This window comes from Brachypodium distachyon, chromosome 3 (assembly GCF_000005505.3).
Source record: "Brachypodium distachyon strain Bd21 chromosome 3, Brachypodium_distachyon_v3.0, whole genome shotgun sequence".
Taxonomy (NCBI): Eukaryota; Viridiplantae; Streptophyta; class Magnoliopsida; order Poales; family Poaceae; genus Brachypodium; species Brachypodium distachyon.
The window spans coordinates 49,089,772-49,111,730 of record NC_016133.3 but is presented as its reverse complement, the minus strand read 5'-3'; the positions used below and the strand labels follow the sequence as shown (position 1 = coordinate 49,111,730).

Here is a 21,959-nt window from a genome sequence, read left to right as displayed (position 1 = left end):
GCAGACTTCAATCACCAAGAAATTTCAACCATAGACTTTGTACTTGCAGCATGCCAGCATTCACAAAGAAGGTAGCACCAAAGTCTAGAAATTTCTGCATGCACGTGTAGTTAAAAAGAGAAGAAGCACCGGAATGCGCATAACAATCAAGTCCATGCAAAAACAAGGTGGTAATCAAGATGAACGAGACAAGTACATTACATATTTTTGCTTCTGATCTGTCTGTATGCGTTTTATGCTAGCTGTCCCTTTAATGATCTACCTACATGCATGTAAAGACTAGAAATATCCAATCATATGCTGCAATATGTATATGTTCACCTGAAAGAAGAAGTTCGAGAAGATGGCAGCCTAGCTAGCTAGCTATAATTTCCGGTCGATGGATCGATGGGTCGGGCAGTTATTTTGTTTCTATCACACGATGGATTGATGGCGATCGATCGATGGATCGCTGACCCGGCAGCCATTGGATTCATGTGGTGATGAAGCTGTGTCCATGATCCGTCTAGGCTCTAGCACTGTTCGTCGTTGATCAACTTGCATAAATCAGAGAGAAAACAAGTTTGGATGTTGCTTCATGTAACATCAAACTTAGTAGTATATACCTCTCACCTAAAAAAAACTGTAATACTCCTTCCGTCCCATATTAAGTGACTCAAATTTGCCCAGTATGAATGTATTTATGACTATATAGCGTTTAGATACATGTAATAGAAAGTCGCTTAATATGGGACGGAGGGAATAGTATTCTACAAATGAAACAACAAAAATATGTTAACGTGTCAGCCTCACCGACCAGGCCCCGAAGTCCCATTTACATGAATGAATTTATAATTTATAGATAGACGGATGGATTAAATTAACTTGTGAGCAGAGCTGCTCGCCGTTTGTGGGAACTTCCACACGCCAAGGGCTTTTGGTTTGTAAGATCTTTAAAGGATTTTTACGGAATTTTGACTCTTAGGATTTTTTTTCCCACATGAAGATGTTAAATTCGTAGGAATTATGCCTAAACTGACCTAATTCCTATGAGATCTCAGCATTAGGTCAGACCCCATAGAAATATCCGAAGGATTGAAATGTGCAGGACATTCAATCCTCTACCTATCCCTATGATTTCCCAATCATGTAAACCGAATAAACCCCGATTGAGATATTGTTTGGTGACTTTCATTCACATATGAATTGGTAGTGAAGTGCTCCCTCATGTCATCCCCAAAATTTTCCACACGTCGGATGCCACATGATTTCAAGCCCCCCACCCCCGAAACTCGAATTCCTATATAAACCCATGCGACATGGAGCGGAAACAAGTGAAAACCATTGGAATTCGAGAAGGGGACCAAATGTATCTGATTTTGTTAATCGAGTGACCAAATGTATATGATTTAGAGTGTAGTGACCATTTCTAGACTTCGCTGCTAATTGAGGATCCAAAATATTCTTTTCTCATAGTAAAATGCTGCTCCACAATTCTCATATAGTAGGTGTGATATTTTCATCTTGATCGGCCCTTTATCATTTGGTAGTCTATCAAGTGTGAGTTCTTTTTATTTTTATCGTTTTATTCTTTTGGTCAAGTATGAGGGAACTTGATAGATGGTTTTCTTTGTCGGATTTCTTGTGCAGTGGCAAGGATGTTTTTGTGCTTAACACGACATGTACATAAATGGCATGCTGCATGTACACACGACCGGTTCTTAGCTATATATTTCATCCTTCGAATCTTAGCCAGAGAAATCTGCCAGTAGTTGTAGCAAGATAAATAAACCTCATACGGAGTACATAAAATATATATTTTTGATATTATGAGGTGCGTTTAACAATTTTACACAAACTGCATTTACAAATCTTGTGTCACGGGTGCGAGTCGCCGTCCGACAGCACGCCAGGGCACGGCACCTTTCCATATCGCCGTGTAATTTCGAGTGAACGGAGCACTTGATGTTCTGTTAAGAGCAATCAGTGTAGATGTTGTTATGTTTGTGAGCCGTCACAACAATCGGTATCTGCTAATTTTTTAAAATAATACGAATTATTTATTCATTTTTGAAAATAATATGTGGTTTTAAAAAATTGCAAATCTAGGCGCCCTCGGCTTGGGCCAGGCCGATTACCTCCAGTCGGCTTGGCCGAAGCCGATTGAAAATAATAAGCCGATTAAAAAATTGCAAATCTAGGCGCCCTCGGCTTGGGCCAGACCGATTAGATCCAGTCGGCCTTGCCGCGATGGCAGGGGCTGTGCGAAGCTGATTAGTTCAAGTGGGTTTTGCCCAAACCGATTGGATTTCGTAGGTAATATATTGGATTATAACGCTTAATAGACACAATCGCACTCTTGGCTCAGCGGTTAGGCACCCGGTCATGTTCCTCAGCAGCTAGATCTCGTGAGGTCATTTTTTTTAGTTAATATTTCAAACCTTCGGTTCATATTTTAGGCTGCACCCAGTCAGCCTGCGGGCCGGCCTCCCGGCCCGGCCGACTAGGTCTAATTGGTTTCAGCCAGGCCGACTGGAGCTAATCGGCCTGGCCCACGCCGAGGGTGTGTTAGATTTATTTTTTAACCACGTATTATTTTCAACAATAAATAAATAATTCGTATTATTTGAAAAAATTAGCATCGGTATCTATGTGCAGCTTTTGGGAACGAGGAAGAACCGTATGCAGATATTGTGTGTTCCATTGTTGAAAACTTCCAGATGTACAAAAGGCAGAAGGTAGATGACAAATACCAATGAGAGCTCTAATTGGAGTACTGCATCATGCAGTAGCTCATATTAGGTAGTACTCAAAACAAAGTTGCAAGATAGGAGTAACATAATACTAGTAGGCTAGTAGCAGCTCCATCAAACTTACAAGCTTCATGTTGCTAGCGACAGAAATAACTTAAGCAGCAGCAATAGCAACAATATAAAACAACCTAATGTTCTAAAAGCAACGGTAGTTCATAACGCCTCTTTTCCACCCATAACGGCATCTGCGGACGGGTGAGCTCCAGTCCCAACTTCAGTCATCGATACCTGCACTCAGCTAGGCGCTGTGAATACCATCCAAGACGGCATCTGCGGACGGGTGAGCTCCGGTCCCAACTTCAGTCATCGATACCTGCACTCAACAAGCAATACACCTGTTAACACTGTCACAATACATCACCTTACGTGATGATTTACACAACTTAGCCAAAAATAGCCCCCTATTCTGCTATTTATTCACTCAAGTGCACACCTCCTGCGTGCTGTAAAATGCACGATTTCAGCGAATACAAACTACGGTGCTAACTAACCATTGGTAAAAGGCGACCTACAAAACTTGAACAATACTACCCCACAACACGTCAGACACTACTATACTGTTAATGGCAAGAGCGTGACTACGTTGGATATTCATGGAAGAAAAAAGTAACCATTCCGAAATTTGGCATACAAATTGTTTTTTTATCACCATACAAACTGGCATAAGTTTCCATCAAACTGATGCATGTCTCAACATAATCTGAAAAGAAAGCATTTCTACCACGGAATACAAAAACATTATTTACGATAGCCACCTCGAGCGTCTTATATTAATTAATGTAAGCTCAGGTTGTGCTGCTGTTTAACTTGGAATAACCCTACAAAGATCTGTACAAAAGCAACTTTGCATTTGCCACCTACATTTATTCATTAAAGCTCCGCATGGTACAGAAGAAAGAAAATATTGTGCATTGTAATATCCAGATTGTGAACAGTGATAACTGATAAGTCACTAGTTAAAGTGAGAATCAAGACCAGCATCTTACCAGACTTGTTTCACCAAAAGCCCCAGGTTGTTCGTTGCATTTTTCTACGAGGATCTTGGTCAGAAGTAGTCAGTTCCATCCTTGGATTCTTTCTGAGATTGGAACCTTCTGGACTTGCATGCTTATTTGTACCTTGCACACGAAATAATACACTTAGATATTACTGAATTAAGTACTACCAGGGTATAAAATGAGTAACTTGACTCAAGATGTATGCATATTTGGAAGAAAGAGTTTTTACTTTACTAATATAAGTTTCAGACGAGACCTATTATTTTTAAGCAGGACCTACATTGCGTAAATATGAATACTCGCAGACTGCTCATTTAGTAGCTCCTGATGCAACTAGGGTCCTGAAATTACTAGACATAACAAGCAAAAGGGAAACAGCTAACAAATACAGAACTCCGAAATGGATATCTACCACATTATTCGAACCATAGCAGAAAGATGCATGGTGCCATAGTCAGTTATAATCATATGACTGAAATAATGAAATTGAAATATGGCAGATCACATATATAATCATTGATGTTGATGCATATAGACACTAGACACTTGAATACATTTGGTGCTACCTGACAAACTATATCAGGGGATCAAGATGGAGTTTCGTCCTGGTATATGCCAATATTTCTCATGGTTACCTTTTCTAGCAAGAGCTACAAAATAATATCGTGAAATAAAATAGCATGCCCCATGCATTCTTGCAACCAATCTGAAATTAAAAACCTGAGATCTTATGACAAGTCTGGATAACTTTTGGGTCATCTAAACAGCTGCATGTTAACATTATATCAATTACTACTAGAAGTGATGCATATACCCCTTGGTGCATACATTTAATGATCTCTTAATCTCTAACATGAAACAATTCATGTATCAACTGTGCATAACCACATAAGTTCTTCCTTGTCTGAGAATAATCGAGGGTGTTTGACATTTCAAATAATTTACCTGCATTTGACAATGATGAGATCACATAGGTTTCATTGAGATTTGTAGGACAACCTGGCATAGTGCGGGAGACTGGAGCACGACAAACACCTGCAAAAAATCAAGAGTTATAAATGGCAGTGAGAAGCCAGAAACCGATAAAGTGCAAAGAACGACATCAAGCCTGAATGAGAGTGCAGTACTGAAGCACTTAAAACAAACAGAGCATGCATGCAAAGCAACCACCATATGTTTTCTGTACATGCAGGGGCAAAGAATGTGTTTAAAAACAAAGATCTAGGGATCGCAATAGAGCATATCACAACTGAGGCGTTAATAGACAATAGAGGAATACCCAAAGGATAAACCAGGCAGCTCAATTTAGGAGAACCAAATAACTTACTTGTGCAGTAAGATCAAAGAACTGGTTGTAAAAAAACAAAGAAGTTGCATACTAGTAACAAAAATTAGTGCAGCTAGAGTTAGCCATTATAGTTTTGCATGTAATAAATCGACAGGATTAGGGTCTCCAAAATCCCGTAAGATGCTAAAGCTGAAAGGAAGCATTAAATTGATTAAATTGACATGAGAAATGCAGGTGTGACCCAAAAGGATTCAACAAAATACAGAGCTAGTCAGGAGCAACAGATAGTAAGAAGAAACAATGGCAAATGTCTAAGCTAAAGTTTTCATGGACAGGCATGTGTGAATTTACCTTCCTTCCCATTTGACTGAAGTTCAGGACAGTTACCTTTGTAAACTTTCATCTGAAAATAACACAGGGTTGTCAGTTGCCATGTATAAAATTAATCTAATAGGTTTTCCAAACAATGGGTTAGCAACAATGGCTAAAGTTAGCCATTATAGTTTTGCATGTACTAAATCGACAGGACTAGGGTCTCCAAAATCCCATAAGATGCTAAAGCTGAATGGAAGCATTAAGTTGACTTGAGAAATGAAGATGCGACACAGAAGGATTCAACAAAATACAGAGCTAGTCAGGAGGAACAGATAGTAAGAAGAGACAGTGGCAAATGACTATGCTAAAGTTTTCATGGATAAGACTGTTAAAATACCCATCTAGCCATCTATCCCAAAAGACCGATCTAATAGGAAGAGGAGATTCGATACACTTAACACCCCCTTCATATCCGACGTGGATGTGGAAAGAAAGAAACTCCCCTCACGCCCGACGTGGATAATTAATTGGGGAAAAATGTGGGGGGATTGAGACTCAAACTCAAGACCTTTGGCTATGATACCATGTTAAGATACCCCATCTAGCCATCTATCCCAAAAGACCGATCTAATAGGAAGAGGAGATTCGATACACTTAACAAAGGCATGTGTGAATTTACCTTCCTTCCCACTTGACTGAAGTTCAGGACAGTTACCAGCTTGTAAACTTTCATCTGAAAATGACACAGGGTTGTCAGTTGCCATGCATAAAATTAATCTAACAGGTTTTCCAAACAAGGGGTTAGCAAAGTACACGGTGTGTGTACGAGAAGTAGTAAGACAGGATCTTTTCTGGTTGTTTGAGTTCGCCATGGAAAATCAAATGGTACCGTAGTGTTCAAGCTACAAAATAAATTCCTATTAACAGTAAATTGATTACAGATGGTTGATGCGGAAACCAGAAATTAAACAAGGGAGGTCGAGCAAAGCAGAGGCTAGTTTACCAATAATATCTGCCAGCCACTTCCTTGTCTTAGCAGTCAATCCTGTCAGCAAGAAGAGTAAATATGGCTGTTCACTGTCGCAGATATATAGAATTTGGGAGCTACATTGCTTAATCATTAGATGCTTGTAAAGAGGGTAGTAAGTATACCACAGTTTAACTTGCGATGCTGGGTCGAACAAGACATCCTGCAAAAAGCAAGGAACATGTGCATGTGTTTGTCAAGAATCAGGAAGAGCAGAATCGGTGAGCACCTTGATTAAGTGATTACCTCTTCCTCCTAAGATAAAACTTGGCAAGAGTTTTAGGCCTTGCTTTGAAATCTTGCTTCACATGGCGCCTCTGGCGGAAACGACTAGAAAAGGATAGATGACAATCGATCAAATGATAGTTAGGTGCTTCTCGGCAAATGGATGAGGTCGCTCAACTCTGGAACCTTGTAAGCCAAGTCTCTAACAATGTCCGATGCCTTCAGTTGCACACGATCCCAGTCCAGGGAGGCCCTAGAAACATGGACAACCAACCAGATTTGAGGCTCAAGATCAACAAGAGAAGTAAAACAACTACAAGGAAGACATGAGGAATAAAAATCGCATGAATTTTTAGAAATACAGTAGTACTCCGTATACAGTAACAGGAAGCAGTGGTACTACTTTACCTGATTTGGTCCGAGTAGAGCAGGGAGATGGTGATGGACCGGATCCTGAGGGCGTCGTGGGACACGGAGTCATCATGCTTGAGGTACTGCCTGTAGTCTCGGTAGAGACACTTGACATCCCGATTGTGTTCGCCGGTGACCATGCCGTCGAAGGCCCTGAAATGCCTGAGGAAGCAGAGGAGGACCCGGCCCCAGGAAGCGGGAGGCGTAGCTCATGGCGTCGTCCCACTGGCCCTGCACCACGAGCCGCGACAGATGGGCCACGCTCATGTACAAGTCCGTCTCGTTGAGCAGACTGCACGCATGGCACGGCACGGCCGGAGACATCGTCGGACGATGCGTGCATATATTTGAATGTCAGATTCGGCGTTGATCTATGATGCGTCGGCGGATCTTGGGAAGCAAGAGAGGCAAATGTAATGTGTATACCCTGTGAAGGTTTCGCGGAAGCCGTTGAGCAAGAGGTAGGTGACGAGCCGGCGCTGACGGAACCGCCGCATGCAGCCAGAGTCCACGGTGCCGAAGCGCTCGCCGTAGTTGCCCACGCATTTGATGCGGTGGACGAACAAATCCTCCTCCATCGATCGATCACGCCGAGAAGGGTTGGGATTTGGGAGGAGCAGGCGGAGGGAATTGGATATTTGGGAGTAACAAGCGGGGCGGGGCGGGGCGATTGGGGATTGATTTGGGAGAACCTCGCCCTTGGTTTTATTCTACCCTTCCCACCGCCCTCGTACCTCACCACCCACACCACCACGGCACCACCACCACCGCCACACCGCCACGGCAGCAGCTCTCTCTCTGGCTGGTGCCTGACAAACTTTTCGAATGTACCTTCAACAAATTTGGACGGGCTTTCAAAATTTCTGGACGACCTTTCAACTCACTGAGAAAACTTAATATTAAAATTTTCTCTCTGTTTTTTTAAGAACTTTTATAACTTCCCGGCAGAACTTCTAAATTTCTAAATGAACTTTTAGTTGCATTAGGTCGTAGCTTTTCTTAATGAGAAAACATTTTATTAAGTAAATCGGTTTTACTATTGAGAAGTTGACTCAGGGGCGGACCAATGCCCAGGGCTACCTGGGCTATAGACCCAGGCCTGGAACAATTTTTTTTGTATACGTTATAGAAGAAAATTGAAAATCTCTACTAATTTAGCACATTATACACTGTTTAGCTCTGAACTTAGGTGCTCGGCCCTAGGCTCAAGGCAAATCTTGGTCTGCCACTGTTGACTGATGTTTGGGGAGCAAAATAACGAAACTCTAAGGCAAAGAGTGTATTTTCTCAAACGCTCCAGGAGAAAGAAAAAGGTGCGGGCGTGCCAGTGTACTAATATACACAAATTAATGAAACAAAGTAGGGAAACATGTATTTTATTAATCTCACCATGGAGAAACGAAATTACAAGTTCCCTTATACATCATGCGCTCCGTGTGGCCTACTAGCACGACCAACATGACATAGGCGATTGCGGTTTCTTGGTTCACGGGGCCTCGGAAAGCTCCCGCTTAATTACGTCCACAGGTCAAGCCTGCAGACCACCTCCGATTAAGCTGCTGCAATGGTGTCGTCTTCAAGTCTTGTCTTCTCCTTGTGCTTGGTGCAGAAGATGGTGGTGATGAATAGGAAGAGAGGGGTGGAACGACCCCGCTCCGTCGATGCTAAGCCACGACCGTTCGACCGTGCAGGTGCCGAACGACGTGCTACACCGTCTTGTCGATGTACAATGAAGTGTCTAGCTGACACGCGCCTTGTCAGCTAGACAGGTTGATGAAGTGGCCTTCGCCTCGTCGGTACCCGGCTTGTAAAATGTCCGCCTCGTCGGACCGGACATGATGTCTTGCCGTCACCTAGCGTCGGTGCCCAGCAAGAGCATGTGGTGTGGTGATGTACTTCATCGATACAAGGACATGTCGGTGGAGTGGATTAGCGTCGCCGGTGCTTAGTCGGTGTTGGAGAAGATGCTTGGATGCCGGAATGCCATCGGCAATGCGGATGAGGGAGTAGACTTGATGTTGAAGACGATGATGTAGATGTTGTCGGAGGTGCAAGAGACATCGCCATGAGTCAATGAAGGATGCGCCCAAGCGGGCGTCGTGTAGCGGTGTCTCGACGGACACCGCGTAGGAGGCCGCCATGAGTAGCGGCATGCTGATTCGAAGTTGGTGAAGAGTGCGCCAATGCGGGCGCCGTGTATGGTGGGGTCTCAGCAGACACCACGTAGAAGGCCGCCACGAGCGACATCGTATTGATGCCAAGTTGGTGAAGACCGTGCTAAGGTGGGCGCCGTGTACATGGTGGTGTCTCAGCGGACACCACGTAGAAGGCCGCCAGGAGCAGCACTAACCTGTGAAGGATGAGCCAAGACGAGCGCCCCGTATGGCGGTGTCTCAGCGGACACCACGTAGAAGGCCGCCACGAGGGATGACATGCATGACATGAAGTTGTTGAAAAGTGCGCCAAGGCGGGCGCCGTGTATGGCGATGTCTCCACAGACACCATGTAGAAGGCTGCCGTGAGCGACGATGTCGGGTTGATGAAGGATGTGCCAAGATGGGCGCCCTGTATGGTAGTGTCTCAACGGACACCAGGTAGAAGGCTGCCATTTGCGGCGGCGTCACGACGCCGGGTCGATGAAGGACATGTAAGCAGGGCGCCCTGTATTGCAGTGTATCGATAGACACCACGTAGAAGGCCGCCATGAGCGGTGTCGTTTGACAATGGGGGAGAGCTGCGGGTCGACGGGCACCTCCTGACGACACGAACGATGAAGAAATCGCCAACAACTGTGCCGCCACCGGCAACGGCGTTCAGATGGTAGATGGAGACGACACCCCGTTCACCAAGGTAGCGCTCCGCCTAGGGTGGGCACGGTATAGACGACACCCATGTCCGCGTCGTCGTACACGATTGCGCTTGATGTTGACAGGATGTTGATGAAGACACAGCGTCCCACATCGCTCGGGCGGGCGCCAGAGTGTGGCGCATGGCCCGGACGGCAATCACGAGATTGCTAAGCTCCGGAGACAACGGCATGCCTCCTGCGTGCACCTCCATGGCACCTGGGTAGACAAGAAAGAGAGAAAGATAGAGAAATATGTACTTACCATGATGAAAGAAGAGCGCATGCTTTACAGCATGCGTTGTACGTGCATGCTGCCCTTGCAGGTTAAGCTCGTGTGTGTTGTTGTGCTTGAGGCAGTGGGAAAAGGCACCCGCCTGGCGCCGTGTATGGCGGTGTCTTAGTGGACACCACACGGGCATGGCTACCATGCCTTGATGATGGCACTTGTTGATGAAGAACACCCTGCCTCGGGCGTGCAGTATGTAGACATCGCCCACAACCGCACCAACGGCATGGACGGACGTGTGCTGATTATTGATGAAGACGACGTCCCGCACTGAGCGGGTGCCAGAACATGACGCACGGCCCGCGACGGCAATCAGGACCACGTGAAAAGGTGGTCGCAAAATCACGCCGCTAAACTCTAAAGACAACGGCATGGCTCCTGCCTGCTTTATCTCCATGGCACCTGCATAGACGAGGAAGAGAGGAAGATAGAGGGTTCTTTACGTACCATGATGAAAGAAGAACTCATCTTCCTGTACGGCGACCCCTTGGAAGAGCGCATGGCCGGCCGCTGTCCTTGTTGTCCAGGGACATGTATTCTTGTTATGCATACATTACTTGACGCCGTGCTTTGAACGCGGCGTCTCGCTGACCTCCGTCTTGGTCCTGTACACCTCGATGAACCCATCTTTGTGTACGGCGTGCGCCGCCGGCCGTCTTGGGCACGTGGGCACCGCACCTGCGTCCTACCTCGGGATCTTCTCCTGTTCACCCCGAGCTGCATCTGGATGTAAACGAGTACAAAAAAGATCTTACGTGATATGCGTGGCGATCTCCTACGTGACCTTGTGCGCGGCATGCGCCGCCGTCTTGGGCGCGTCCGGCCCGCTGTAGATTCTTCGTACGCGTAAGGCGCCGCTGTGCTGCCGTGCAGGTCTTCGCCGTCCTGGGCGGCTGTGCCTGGGTGCACGAGTGGTGTGCTGCCGCCATGGGCGCGCCCGTCGCAGCCCTCGTGGTCCTCCTGTACGTCGTCTTGAGCGCGTATAGCACGGCCGTGCGTCTAGCCTTCTGGATCCCTGTTAGTCCCGTTGCCGCCGACTTGGGCTCGCTCTCTGCGCTGCCCTGCGTCTGGCCCTCGATCGGTCGATGGAGTCTTGGACCTGTTCGCCTTGACTTGCGCGTCTGAGCGCTGCCTTCTTCCCTTCCCCCTCATTCTTGATTTGGGGACGTTGTGGACTGCGCCGCGCCGCCATCCTGGGCGCGCTCCCCCTCCTTAGCCTTGACCTGGCTTGTTATTTATAGGCAACATGCAACGACCTGGAGAGGCTGGCGTGATGCATGCGGCCGGCCGAACGGCCTCCTGATTTTCTGATTCCATCTGTTTGGATCAGACGAGACATGCTAGCTAGCTCTTTATTTAAACTTTAAACCATCATTATCTTTTCCTCTGTGCTTATCCGGCCGCGTACAAGCTGGCCATCGTCTAGCTAGAGGTGGATGCTTGTACTAATCCAGACCTGATCGATCAAGCATGCGACTATCCAACCTGCCTAGCTTGAGTATACGTATACGTATACTAGTGTATGCATATGTGCTCGGCTGCCTTCCAGCTCGAGGCACACACATGCACGTAGCATTTGCGTGTCCTTCATTTTTCTTATTTACATATAACTATAGTCGCTACATGAATGTAGCTGACATTTTTTTCCTTCTACGTGGTGTATTGATTCCACGATGAATTTTGGATCTCGTCAAACAACTGATTTTTAGTTATGGATTGGGCGAGTGGAAGATCGCGGAACAAGTATATAGCGACTAAATTGAGAATACGGAACAAGTCGGTCATTGCGCCAACATGCCGCCCAACTCACCTTTTTTTCCGTTATTCCTTCCGATCTTTTGCCGAACGATCGATCAAAACGAACTCAACAAAGTAACCAACCTTGCATGCACGGACGGAAGAATAGTAGCTCAAGGCAGGACGAAGGCCATTGATCATAAGTCAGCATATTTATTGTAGTGAACTATGGATGAAAATAACCTTTTTCCAAAAAAAATTCAGAGGAGTCAGCTTTGATTTGTATATATACTTTTTGAGATATCCCCTTTGCATGAGTTGGTACCATTATTCTAACCTATATGAAAAAATCTTAGTAGAAGAGTGCTACTCTTATTGACTCATTTTTGTGGGCTACACACAAGAAAAAATGTGCATACTAGACGTATTATTTCCTACTTTCTGTACTGTTGTTAATGTAACAATATTGATGTTAAGAAGAGTGTTGTTTATAATAACAAAAAGAGTAAAGTCTATTTTAAACCTTAAACTTGTAGGCAAGATTTGAAATAAACTCTGACTTTCTAATCTCAGAAATCGGCATCCTGACCTTGATAATGTCTTGCAATCTCGACCTTTAGGAGTCAAATGTCGTTTGGTGGGGATGGGATTACTGATGTGGTGGATAAAACTCAGGATTTGCTAATGAGTAAAGTTTGTTTTAAACCTTGTGCTTGTAGATACGGTGTTTGTTCAACTACAAAATTAACCTTGCGGTTGGACACATGCATTACTCTTGGAAGTATTCATATAGGGACAACAGACCAAAAGGATGTGAGTTGATCAATCGATCTCCTCTAGACCTCCACTCCAACCATTCCACATTATCCCATTACTAATTTTTGTCTTGCCAGGACAAAAAGAATTTTTTCATGAAAAAATTAAATACATTGTGTTACAATAAAAGATGTAATGTCAAAACACAATGACATTTTTTTCTACGCCACCACCTAAACTAGTCATCTATTAGATTGATATCAACCGTCGTCAGCTCACGCATCGAGCCTGTTTGGTTGATGACCTGAGATATATGCCTGAGAAGATTATGTGCCTAAGTGGAATCTGTAGATATGAAGTTTTCTGCCTGACGAGACTTGCCTGTTATTATCTTGTTTGGTTGATGCCTGAGCCTTGACACACATAACAAAGCAATTGATGTGACTAACATGCAGCAGTTCTGATTTATTACCTCTCCTTAGTTGGTTAGCCTGAGTCGGGCGTCCTATTTTTGAGGCCTGAGCTCCGGCTAATCACATGCACACGCTCTCGGGCCAGGCGAACGAGATAATGTCTCAGGAAGCAAGCAAACAAGGCTCCAACACCACCCTGGCACCCGCTCCGACCAGGCACAAGGCTTGTGGAAGTCAACCAAACAGCCCTCTGCCTTTTACCTTTCCCGTCGATGGGTCTCTATATCGGCAAGACTCGTCACGGTGCCGGCGACGCATCGCCATAATAGTTGCTAGCTTGTTGTGGTTGGTCAGTGAAAAGAAAATTCATATTTATGTGAAAATAATATATTAACTTTTTCTATATAGTTCTTTTATTCCAAAGATATGAAACCATAGTTTTTTTTCCTATAGATTACTTTGCGCGCAATTCTAAAGAAACATTTTCATTATGTCCAACCTCGTGGAAAATTTACTTTGCTTCTACGACAACTATGGCCAAAATCCAATCTTTCAAATAAGTTCACGTATTTTTCTTGTGGTGCAATCAAACAACTTCTATTGCGCATCCATGCGTTTTTTATTTTTGTCAGATTCAACATGGCATGTCATTCAATATCTATATTTCCCATCCTTGTGTTTTTTAAATCCAACTAATGAAAGAGGCCCTTGAAAAAAAAGTAAAGGATGTGATATCTTCCGCCTCCATTCAATGTATTGGTTCTAAGAACAGTAGATGTCCCAAGTTTTGAATATTTGATGGGGGCAAAGACACTACATTTTTCAATATTGCATGGAGCGAAGATAGTACATTATACTTTTTTCTATTTTTCGGTAGTATTTCTATAATACTGTACCATGGCCCCCAATAGATATCATCATCTTCTCCAACTCGAGAATTTTTGTGGCCACTCTAGTAATCTTATCACCTGTCGCTCCAACTCTAATGAATCTCTGCTCAGTTCTTAGAGCATCTCTTGCAGATCTCTTATATAAAGGCACCGTGAAAGCCATATAAGGTACACCGAAAAACAGTTTTACGGTATCGCATGGCGTCGAGCGGAACAAAAATCATATAAACAAGTACTCCAAATTTTTTTTAAAACAACTTTAGGCGAGAATTTGAAGAACATACAGACGTTCATTTGGCATACTTCGGGCGGTCCCTAAGTAAGATTAACAAAAGGTGCTCCTCACCAGATCGTTTGGATACGGCGAGCATGGGCGGACCTGGGGCAGCTGCACCCGCTTAATTTTTTTGACCCATGTGTATGTGTCGGATGTATAAGAAAAATGCCTCCACTCAGACCATAAAAATGACCTCACTTGACTCATTTTGTACCACTATGCCCACTCACAATTCTTTTTATGGGTCCCATGACGGCGGGCCAGCGAGCTCACTCCTCATCGAAGGAGAGCTCGATGCAGGGTTGGACCGTTGGAGGAGGGCCTCCATGCGCCACGCCACGGCCTTCTACTCGGAGCAGTAGCCTGGCTTGTTGCGGTTTCAGGCTTCAGTCAGCATCACTCGAGTTCTCCAGTCCCCACAAGGTCTGCAGAGCCAATTGCAGAGCCGAGTACGAGATGGGGATAAAGCTACGGCTGATAAAAAAGGCCTAAAACAAACCAGAAAGAAAAGCAAGAAAATGGCAGCGCCACCTCTCGGCCTCGCACGTCGCGTCGCCGCCCCGGCCGCAGCGCACTCCTCCTCCCGTTCCCGACAATTGCGTCCTCGCCTACTCCCTTCGAAGGTGCGATTTTTTCCCTGTGTTTTTTTCTCTCCTTTTCCTATGCCCTGAGCTGCTGCCGGCTCTGTTGTGCGCGTGCAGAGGTGGAGTGGGGTGGTGAGGATGGGGGCGGCAGTTGGGGGTGGGCAGGAGGGCGAGGAGGAAGAGACGAGGCAGGCCAAGGAGATGGCCGCCGCCAGGAGGCGTTGGGAGACGCTGGTGACCTATCTTCACCTCTCCGATGGCTTTCTACTCTTCTCATTTTGTTTACTCTACAGTACCAATGCGGTGCAAACTTCTTCTGAACTTACTGCTCGTCTCGGAGTTGCAGTGCTGTTAGCTTCAGTTTTTGTTGTTTGAATTCGGCATCATAAAAAATTCGGCTTCATGACAATCGTGTGTGATGTATGAACTTCTAAATGCTCAACTGCTGTTATTTGTATGGCCCTGGAATGATCTGCCTGAAGATCAGAGAGGAGAAAATTAAGACCCTTACACCCAGGGAAGCTGGCTACACATTCAAACTGACGGACAAGGTCCTTCTTGATGTTAGGCCCTCAAATGAGCGTCAAAAGGTTATCATTTCTGCAAGTAAAATGAAAAGCTATTTCTAGTGCTATTTATTTGCACCAGTCAGATTTCCTGTCCGTTGGTTATATTGCAGGCTTGGGTCAAAGGTTCTACCTGGATTCCTGTATTTGATCTGGATACGTCGTCTGATTTGAGTGGTCTCGGCAAGAAAGCATTCAGCTTTATTGTGGGTATGCTGAACAAAGTTCTGGTTACCATTTGCAGCCAAATCCCACCGTGTCTTGGCTGTTTGCTTGTGCTGCATTGCAGACATATTTTAGATTTATTCCATTTTTTCATGGTCCAAGTTGGCATATAAGACTATAATGTGGAATTGTCGTTGCTGTCAAAAAAAGAAGTGGAATTGTCGTTCAGTTTTTTTGATAACCCAGACAGGAGACTGCCCTAATGCCTTCTGTAGTTCTATCTAACAAATTTACATATAATATAGTCTACGATTTAGTGCATGACACAATTACTATACGCAAAACATGTATTTTTCCTTCAAGATGAATGTTCTTGTTACGAAATTTATCTTTTTAACTCTTAAATAACCGCCATTTGTAATTTGAGACTTCAAGTATGACTGAACTCTCTCATCAATCTTGCATAGGTGGCTGGTGGAGTGGCAGCTCAACAATGTCATTCAATAAGTATGCTTGACATACCTTAAATTCAGGTTTCTCGTGATTTTGCATTACCAATTAGGTTCACTGATTGTAAATCAAATTTCTAGGAACTTTGTACAACAGGTTGAGGAGAAGTTCTCAAAAGATACAGATGTTATCCTAGTGTGCCAGAAGGGATTGAGGTAATTACTTTTTAATTAGCTCGCTTACTGAGTTACTGATGCTGGATCCATGACACATTGATAACGCATATCCATACTTCCTCAACTCACTTGCCTTGCCGGGAGTTAAACTCATTCTTATCTTGTCCTTATTTTATCTTGAGCTATTATCTTGTCCTTCATGGAGTTTTATTTATTTATTTTCGTGTTTCGGTATCCTTTGACTCACCATGTGACAAGAAAGTTGTCTGCCTCTTTCCTGGACATCAGCTCATACTACATATTTAAATTGGCTTTGTGTATAGATAGCATACTGCTCGTATTCATAAGATACTATTTCAACATCCTAAATCTTGTAAGAAAATATCGATCTTGCCGTCATTGCACTGGAAAGACGGTACTTGCAGTGCCAGTACCTACATCTTCTAGCGTGTGTCATGGAACATGCACGACTCAAGGTCTGTTGTGTGATAAATGAGAGTTTCTTCTGCTGTTTTTGGTTGACTGCTTTGTTCCCCAAAATTTTGGCAGATCAATCGCTGCAGCCGAGCAACTTTACAATGCTGGTTTCGAAAATTTGTTCTGGGTACAAGGAGGACTGGAAGCTGCCGAAGAGGAGGTAGGCTTCATCATGTCATCTGCTGTTTCGGAGTTATATTAAGTTATTAATTTCATGCCTTTTCTCTTTTAGGACTTTGAGCGGGAAGGTTCCCAGCCTTTCAAACTTGCTGGTATTGGCGGGGTTTCTGAATTTTTTGGGTAAGAGTACAAGCTATAAGCTTGCCACCAACCGAAGCTTCAGTGATCAGATTACAATAACTCATTTAGATGAGAATGATAATGGGTTCTCTTATTATGTTTCAGCATTCCATTATTGCATCAACCTAAATCCTTCAGTAGTGAAATGGCATGCCATTAGAGTATAAATCTTTTTTTCAATTTCTCATTTCAGCTGGACGGATCAGCAACGAGCATACGCTGCAAAGGAAGGATGGAGCTATCGGCTGCTCTTCACAGGCCGATTGGTACGTCAGTTTCAAGAAGATACAAACTAAATTTTCTCTGCGAAGGAAAGTTTTGTAAAATATTCTCCTGGAACTACAGGTTGGAGCAATTGTGCTACTCGATGCTTTATTCGTCGGTGCCCAAAATATTGGCCCTCTACTTCAACAATTGAAGCCTCATTAACAGATGGATGTCAGAGGAAAATTTTGCGGTGTTTGAGGTAATTTGGAGGTTGCATTTCAGCGATTCATCTTGAGATTCTATGACTGTTTCTCGAGAGATCCCAAGCAATTGTATGATGATGCACACAATGCCAGCCCTCCAAGCCTGTTACTAGCGGATTGAATTTTCTTTTTGATTGTATCTACTCATGAATGTAGGGGTAGGCTTCGTTTGGAATGCAGAAATCTTGCATCCAGATATTATGCAACATACTTTTTAAGCCAAAGCCAAATCCTCATGCAGGTGTGATTCCATTGTTTGATGGATTCCACCGCTGGAGGATAAGGTGTTTTTTCTTATCAAAGGGGAAGGGGAACTCCCCCAGCTTCATTAATGAAACCATAGATAGGTTCTACGAATAGTTTGTTCTGAAAAGCAAACGCCGACGAACTGAAAGAACAACAAACTTGTACTGTATCATCCAGTCGCAGCTGGCAATAAACCACAGTTCAGGCCTAAACGAACTATAGAACGACCAAACGACCAGGGACCGGAGGATAAAGTGCTGGTGAACGTTAGCTATCTTCTCAGATGAACTCAACCACAGCTGTTGCGATTTTTTTATATTTTTTTTGAGAGAGGAGCTGTTGCGATTCTACTCGGAAATTCTTCTGTCATTCTGAAGTCGTCTACCACGCCACAGCACACGGGCCAAGCGTTCACTCGGTTACATGGGCTTGGCCCAACTAAGGTGCACAAGAACCACAGGCTTCCACAGTTCCAGGTATGGCCCTTGGGCCGATAGGCCCACTCTTCATCAGCCCACTAAAAGGAGTAAACCGCGTCCACGGACCCGTTCCGGAAAAGAGCACAGCGTAATGGAGGAACGAGCGGTCCACCGTTCACGACCCGAGGCAAGGGACGCGTCTACGACGTTCACCAAAACTCATACTGCCGCCTCCGCTAATGTACCGCTGTTCTGTGGGCCTAACTACCATCCTTACTTGTGGACCCGTTTGGTCCGGAAGCGTCAGCGGCACAGCCTATAGCTCATGTTTGGCCATCTACGTTACCACCACCACCGCCACCTAATCTCTTCCCCACGCCATAAACAGCGGGGTCTAGGGTTAGAATCGCACCAAACTATTCTTCCTCTCATACGCAAGACCAAACCAAATTTCCCCAACCGCAGCCGCCGCCTTCGTCGCGAGACCTTCGTTCGGGAGAGATCGATCCAGCGATGGAGTGCCTTGCCGAGATGCCGCACGCGCCGCTGGACCGCCGCCCGCGCAAGCGGCAGCGGCTTGGGTGGGACGTCGGGCCCGACATGACTCAGGTATACCGCCGATCTGGACGCGCTAAGTTTGTGTTTGGTTTAGTAGCCTTTGGGGTCGATTTCAGTCGTTTTGATTGGTGGCATATCGTACATCTCTGGAAATAGCGGCTTGTTTCTGCCTAGATCTGAGTGCCCTGCCGTGATTTTTTTGCTAATTTAACATATAGTGCTGTTTAGTGGATTAATACGCAGAATCGATGAATTGCTCGGTTTTGGAGTGGATGTGATCAATTGAATTTTTTTGTTGTTCATTAGGGTTTCCAAAGTATGTTATCAGAAACGAGAGTTTCCGATTTAAATCATGTGAATAAATTGGCGTGCCATATTCGTCTAATATGTTTTTTCAACTTGATTTATGTGTATTTGTTATGATAATTAGAGTTTGTTGTACTTCTTAATTTGCTAACTGGATTTTTTTCCCCGAATGTTTGTGTGTTGCTGTGGATAATTGATAAGACGCTAGTCATAGCCGCACCAATTTTGTCAACAAAGATATCTTTGAATGATTAACAATTTTGTCACCTTTTATCTCTCTGATCTAGTTTGCAGCAGACAATGTTTTTACAAATACATTGATATTTAAGTTTTCTAATTGTCTGGCGGCGCAGATAAAATTTTGTGGCCAAGAAGTTGCAAATGCAATCAGTGCTGCTACAGTGGGGCTCTCAGCGGGCGGTATTGTTTCCTCTCAGATGGCCCAAGAGCTCCTTCGTTTGGTAACCCCTCCGCTGAGGGAAGACGACAAAGACGGACATTATGTTTTTGCTGTGGGAGACAACCTCACATCTCGCTGTAATCACCTTTCCAGAATTTTATTTGGTTTACTCGCAATTGAGTGGATTCTTTCAATCTTTATTCCTGTCAACTTTTTTCCATAAGTTTGTTCTTATGGATTGTTTTCATATCTGCAGATAGGATTGATGCAAAAATGGGTGAAGGTCAGTTTGTGGACAGCAGCCTGTTTCCGAACTGTATTCTGAAGGCGTTTCTTGCATGCTGCTTTCGTTGATGCCAGCAGGGTGTTCTCATGAATGAATGTCTTTCTGCAAATACATCAGGTACCTTTGGCCAGGTGTTGGAATGTTGGGATAGGGAACGGAAAGAGATGGTCGCAATTAAGATCATCAGAGGCATTGAGAAGTACAGGGATGCTGCAATGATTGAAATTGGCATGCTCGAGCAGCTTTGTAAATATGAAAAAAGTAAATCCAGGTTAGTCCTCAGTTTCACTTGTCTAATCATTATAGTTTATGTTACATTGTTTTCTCTGTGTGCTTTGCTTCCCCATAAGATTGCTTGTATATATAAGCTGGTCTATTTTGCAGTTGTGTTCAAATTCGGAACTGGTTTGACTATCGTAACCATATCTGTATTGTAAGTGCATCATTAGATTATGGCAATTATGAACTAACCACAAGAGATAACCCTGTTGAGCTTAAACATTGGTGAATTTGAATGAATGGTGAGCAGGTCTGTGAGAAGCTTGGGCCAAGCTTATATGATTTTCTGCGGAAAAACAATTACCGCTCATTCCCAATTGCCGTAGTTCGGGAGGTTGCCAAACAACTGTTGGAATGTCTAGCATGTGTGTGCACATTTCTGCTACCTTATACCTACTAGTACTGTAGCATGTCATCAGTTGATGACTGCTGCTTATTATTTGATCCATTCATGATCGTTTAAGGAATGTCTAATGTGCTTATGGCTGTTTACATATTTATGTTCTTTGTAACGTGTGTTGCAGTTATGCATGAATTGCGCCTCATTCACACTGATTTAAAGCCAGAGAACATCCTTCTTGTTTCTCCAGAGTACATTAAAGTGCCTGATTACAAAGTATACTTTGTTCTTTGACTAATTTGTCCTTGAAGTTATATCTTATACTTTTCTCAGATACTGCTTTTGTATACTGTATGGGCTAATTCTTTGATAACAACTGACAGGTTTCATCCCGTTCCCCAAAGGAGGGATCCTATTACAAACGTGTGCCCAAATCCAGTGCAATAAAGGTGATTGATTTTGGCAGCACAACATTTGACCAGCAGGACCAGACCTATGTGGTTTCTACTAGGCATTATCGGGCTCCGGAAGTGATCTTGGGTACCTTCTTTGTCCAGTGCAAAGTCTCTGCCTTCAGCCAGATTCTGGTTTAAGTTGTTTATATTTTCCATGGTCGATGTTCTGTTCAGGACTTGGTTGGAGTTACCCGTGTGATATCTGGAGTGTTGGTTGTATACTGGTTGAACTCTGCACGGTATGTTGTTGGGGCCTATCTTGATTTGTCGTCAATCACAACAATGGAGTTTTTGAGTTACTGAGGTACTGCAGGGAGAGGCGTTGTTTCAAACTCATGAAAATTTGGAGCATCTAGCCATGATGGAGAGGGTGCTTGGTCCATTGCCATATCACATGCTTAAAAGGGCAGAGTACGTTGCTGCCTTTATCCAAATCAATGCAGTAAGCTTGTTCAGTCTTCTGAGGATTACTAGGGTGTTATGTCCTTATTTCTTACTTATATGTAGTCGACAAGCTGAGAAATATGTCAGAAAGGGCCGTTTAAACTGGCCTGATGGATGTGCTTCACGGGAGAGTATGAAAGCTGTTATGAAGCTGCCTCGTTTTCAGGTATTATACATGTGCTGCTGTTGTAGTTAAGAAGGTGACCATTTTATTATGTGTGGCTTGTGAATCTGATTGTTCTTCTCTGCAACAGAATCTGGTTATGGAAAATGTAGATCGATCTGCTGGAGATTTTATTGATCTTTTGCATGGGCTGCTGAGGTATGATCCAGCGAGGCGACTAACAGCCCAGGAGGCACTTGAGCATCCATTCTTGACAGAGCGAACTGAGCAAAGAAAATGATGTTCCATCACTAGCACATGACATCTTCCATGTTCCCAAACTTATGTGATGGGCTGATGGCCAAACTTTGACTTCCAGTCTCCAGCGCACCATCAGAGATTATGCTGTACAGATGCAAGTTGCTTCAATCTTCTTTTTGAAGCATAAATCCAGTGGCTGTACATATTGGTTGTCTGTTGTCGAGATGAAATTGTTTCAATCTTTTTGAAACAAAAAATCCAATGGATGTCTTGTATTCTTGTTGTTACCAATTGTATATAAGGAATTATTGATCAATAAGGTGTCTGAGCGTTGGAGCATTTGGTTTTACAAATGAATTGCACGTTCATCTCTGCCTTGTCAGGCTTCTGGGTCTCAGCTTTACATATGGC

General features: G+C 44.2%; 2 protein-coding genes and 1 long non-coding RNA gene across 4 annotated transcripts; 2 read left to right on the top strand and 1 right to left on the bottom strand.

Annotated features, from left to right (window-relative positions):
- Positions 1-2,776: 2,776 nt before the first annotated feature.
- LOC112271999 lies at positions 2,777-7,300 on the bottom strand. Its single transcript, XR_002965625.1, has 10 exons — positions 7,054-7,300; positions 6,832-6,898; positions 6,667-6,750; positions 6,546-6,583; positions 6,397-6,438; positions 6,073-6,126; positions 5,430-5,481; positions 4,736-4,825; positions 3,779-3,910; positions 2,777-3,105 (listed from the first exon to the last, which is right to left on the bottom strand). It is a non-coding gene; the product is annotated as an uncharacterized LOC112271999 (long non-coding RNA).
- A 7,428-nt stretch (positions 7,301-14,728) lies between these two features.
- LOC100831662 (rhodanese-like domain-containing protein 11, chloroplastic) lies at positions 14,729-17,788 on the top strand. Its single transcript, XM_003575236.4, has 10 exons — positions 14,729-14,886; positions 14,965-15,081; positions 15,330-15,437; positions 15,527-15,623; positions 16,046-16,085; positions 16,169-16,243; positions 16,754-16,841; positions 16,914-16,981; positions 17,175-17,247; positions 17,327-17,788. The coding sequence occupies exons 1-10, from the start codon at positions 14,782-14,784 to the stop codon at positions 17,408-17,410; spliced, it is 855 nt and encodes a 284-aa protein (XP_003575284.1). The 5' UTR covers positions 14,729-14,781; the 3' UTR covers positions 17,411-17,788.
- A 697-nt stretch (positions 17,789-18,485) lies between these two features.
- Positions 18,486-21,920, top strand: LOC100831362 (serine/threonine-protein kinase AFC2). Of its 2 annotated transcripts, XM_003575235.4 has the most exons (12): positions 18,488-18,725; positions 19,334-19,517; positions 19,637-19,663; positions 19,784-19,937; positions 20,051-20,099; positions 20,196-20,310; positions 20,470-20,561; positions 20,669-20,825; positions 20,915-20,979; positions 21,054-21,151; positions 21,248-21,350; positions 21,439-21,920. In XM_003575235.4, the coding sequence occupies exons 1-12, from the start codon at positions 18,630-18,632 to the stop codon at positions 21,586-21,588; spliced, it is 1,290 nt and encodes a 429-aa protein (XP_003575283.1). In that variant the 5' UTR covers positions 18,488-18,629; the 3' UTR covers positions 21,589-21,920. The 2 variants fall into 2 exon arrangements, with proteins under 2 accessions (XP_024318178.1, XP_003575283.1); XM_024462410.1 differs by having other exon boundaries at positions 18,486-18,725; positions 21,054-21,350.
- The last annotated feature ends 39 nt before the right edge of the window (positions 21,921-21,959 follow it).

Coding starts and splice junctions, on each gene's coding strand:
- LOC100831362 (XM_024462410.1), top strand. CDS start 18,630: ATGGAGTGCCTTGCCGAGATGCCGCACGCGCCGCTGGACCGCCGCCCG. Junction 19,938..20,050: donor TATGAAAAAAGTAAATCCAG/GTTAGTCCTCAG, acceptor TCTATTTTGCAG/TTGTGTTCAAATTCGGAACT. Junction 20,562..20,668: donor TTAAAGTGCCTGATTACAAA/GTATACTTTGTT, acceptor AACAACTGACAG/GTTTCATCCCGTTCCCCAAA.
- LOC100831662 (XM_003575236.4), top strand. CDS start 14,782: ATGGCAGCGCCACCTCTCGGCCTCGCACGTCGCGTCGCCGCCCCGGCC. Junction 16,086..16,168: donor TCAACAATGTCATTCAATAA/GTATGCTTGACA, acceptor TCAAATTTCTAG/GAACTTTGTACAACAGGTTG. Junction 16,244..16,753: donor GTGTGCCAGAAGGGATTGAG/GTAATTACTTTT, acceptor AAATTTTGGCAG/ATCAATCGCTGCAGCCGAGC.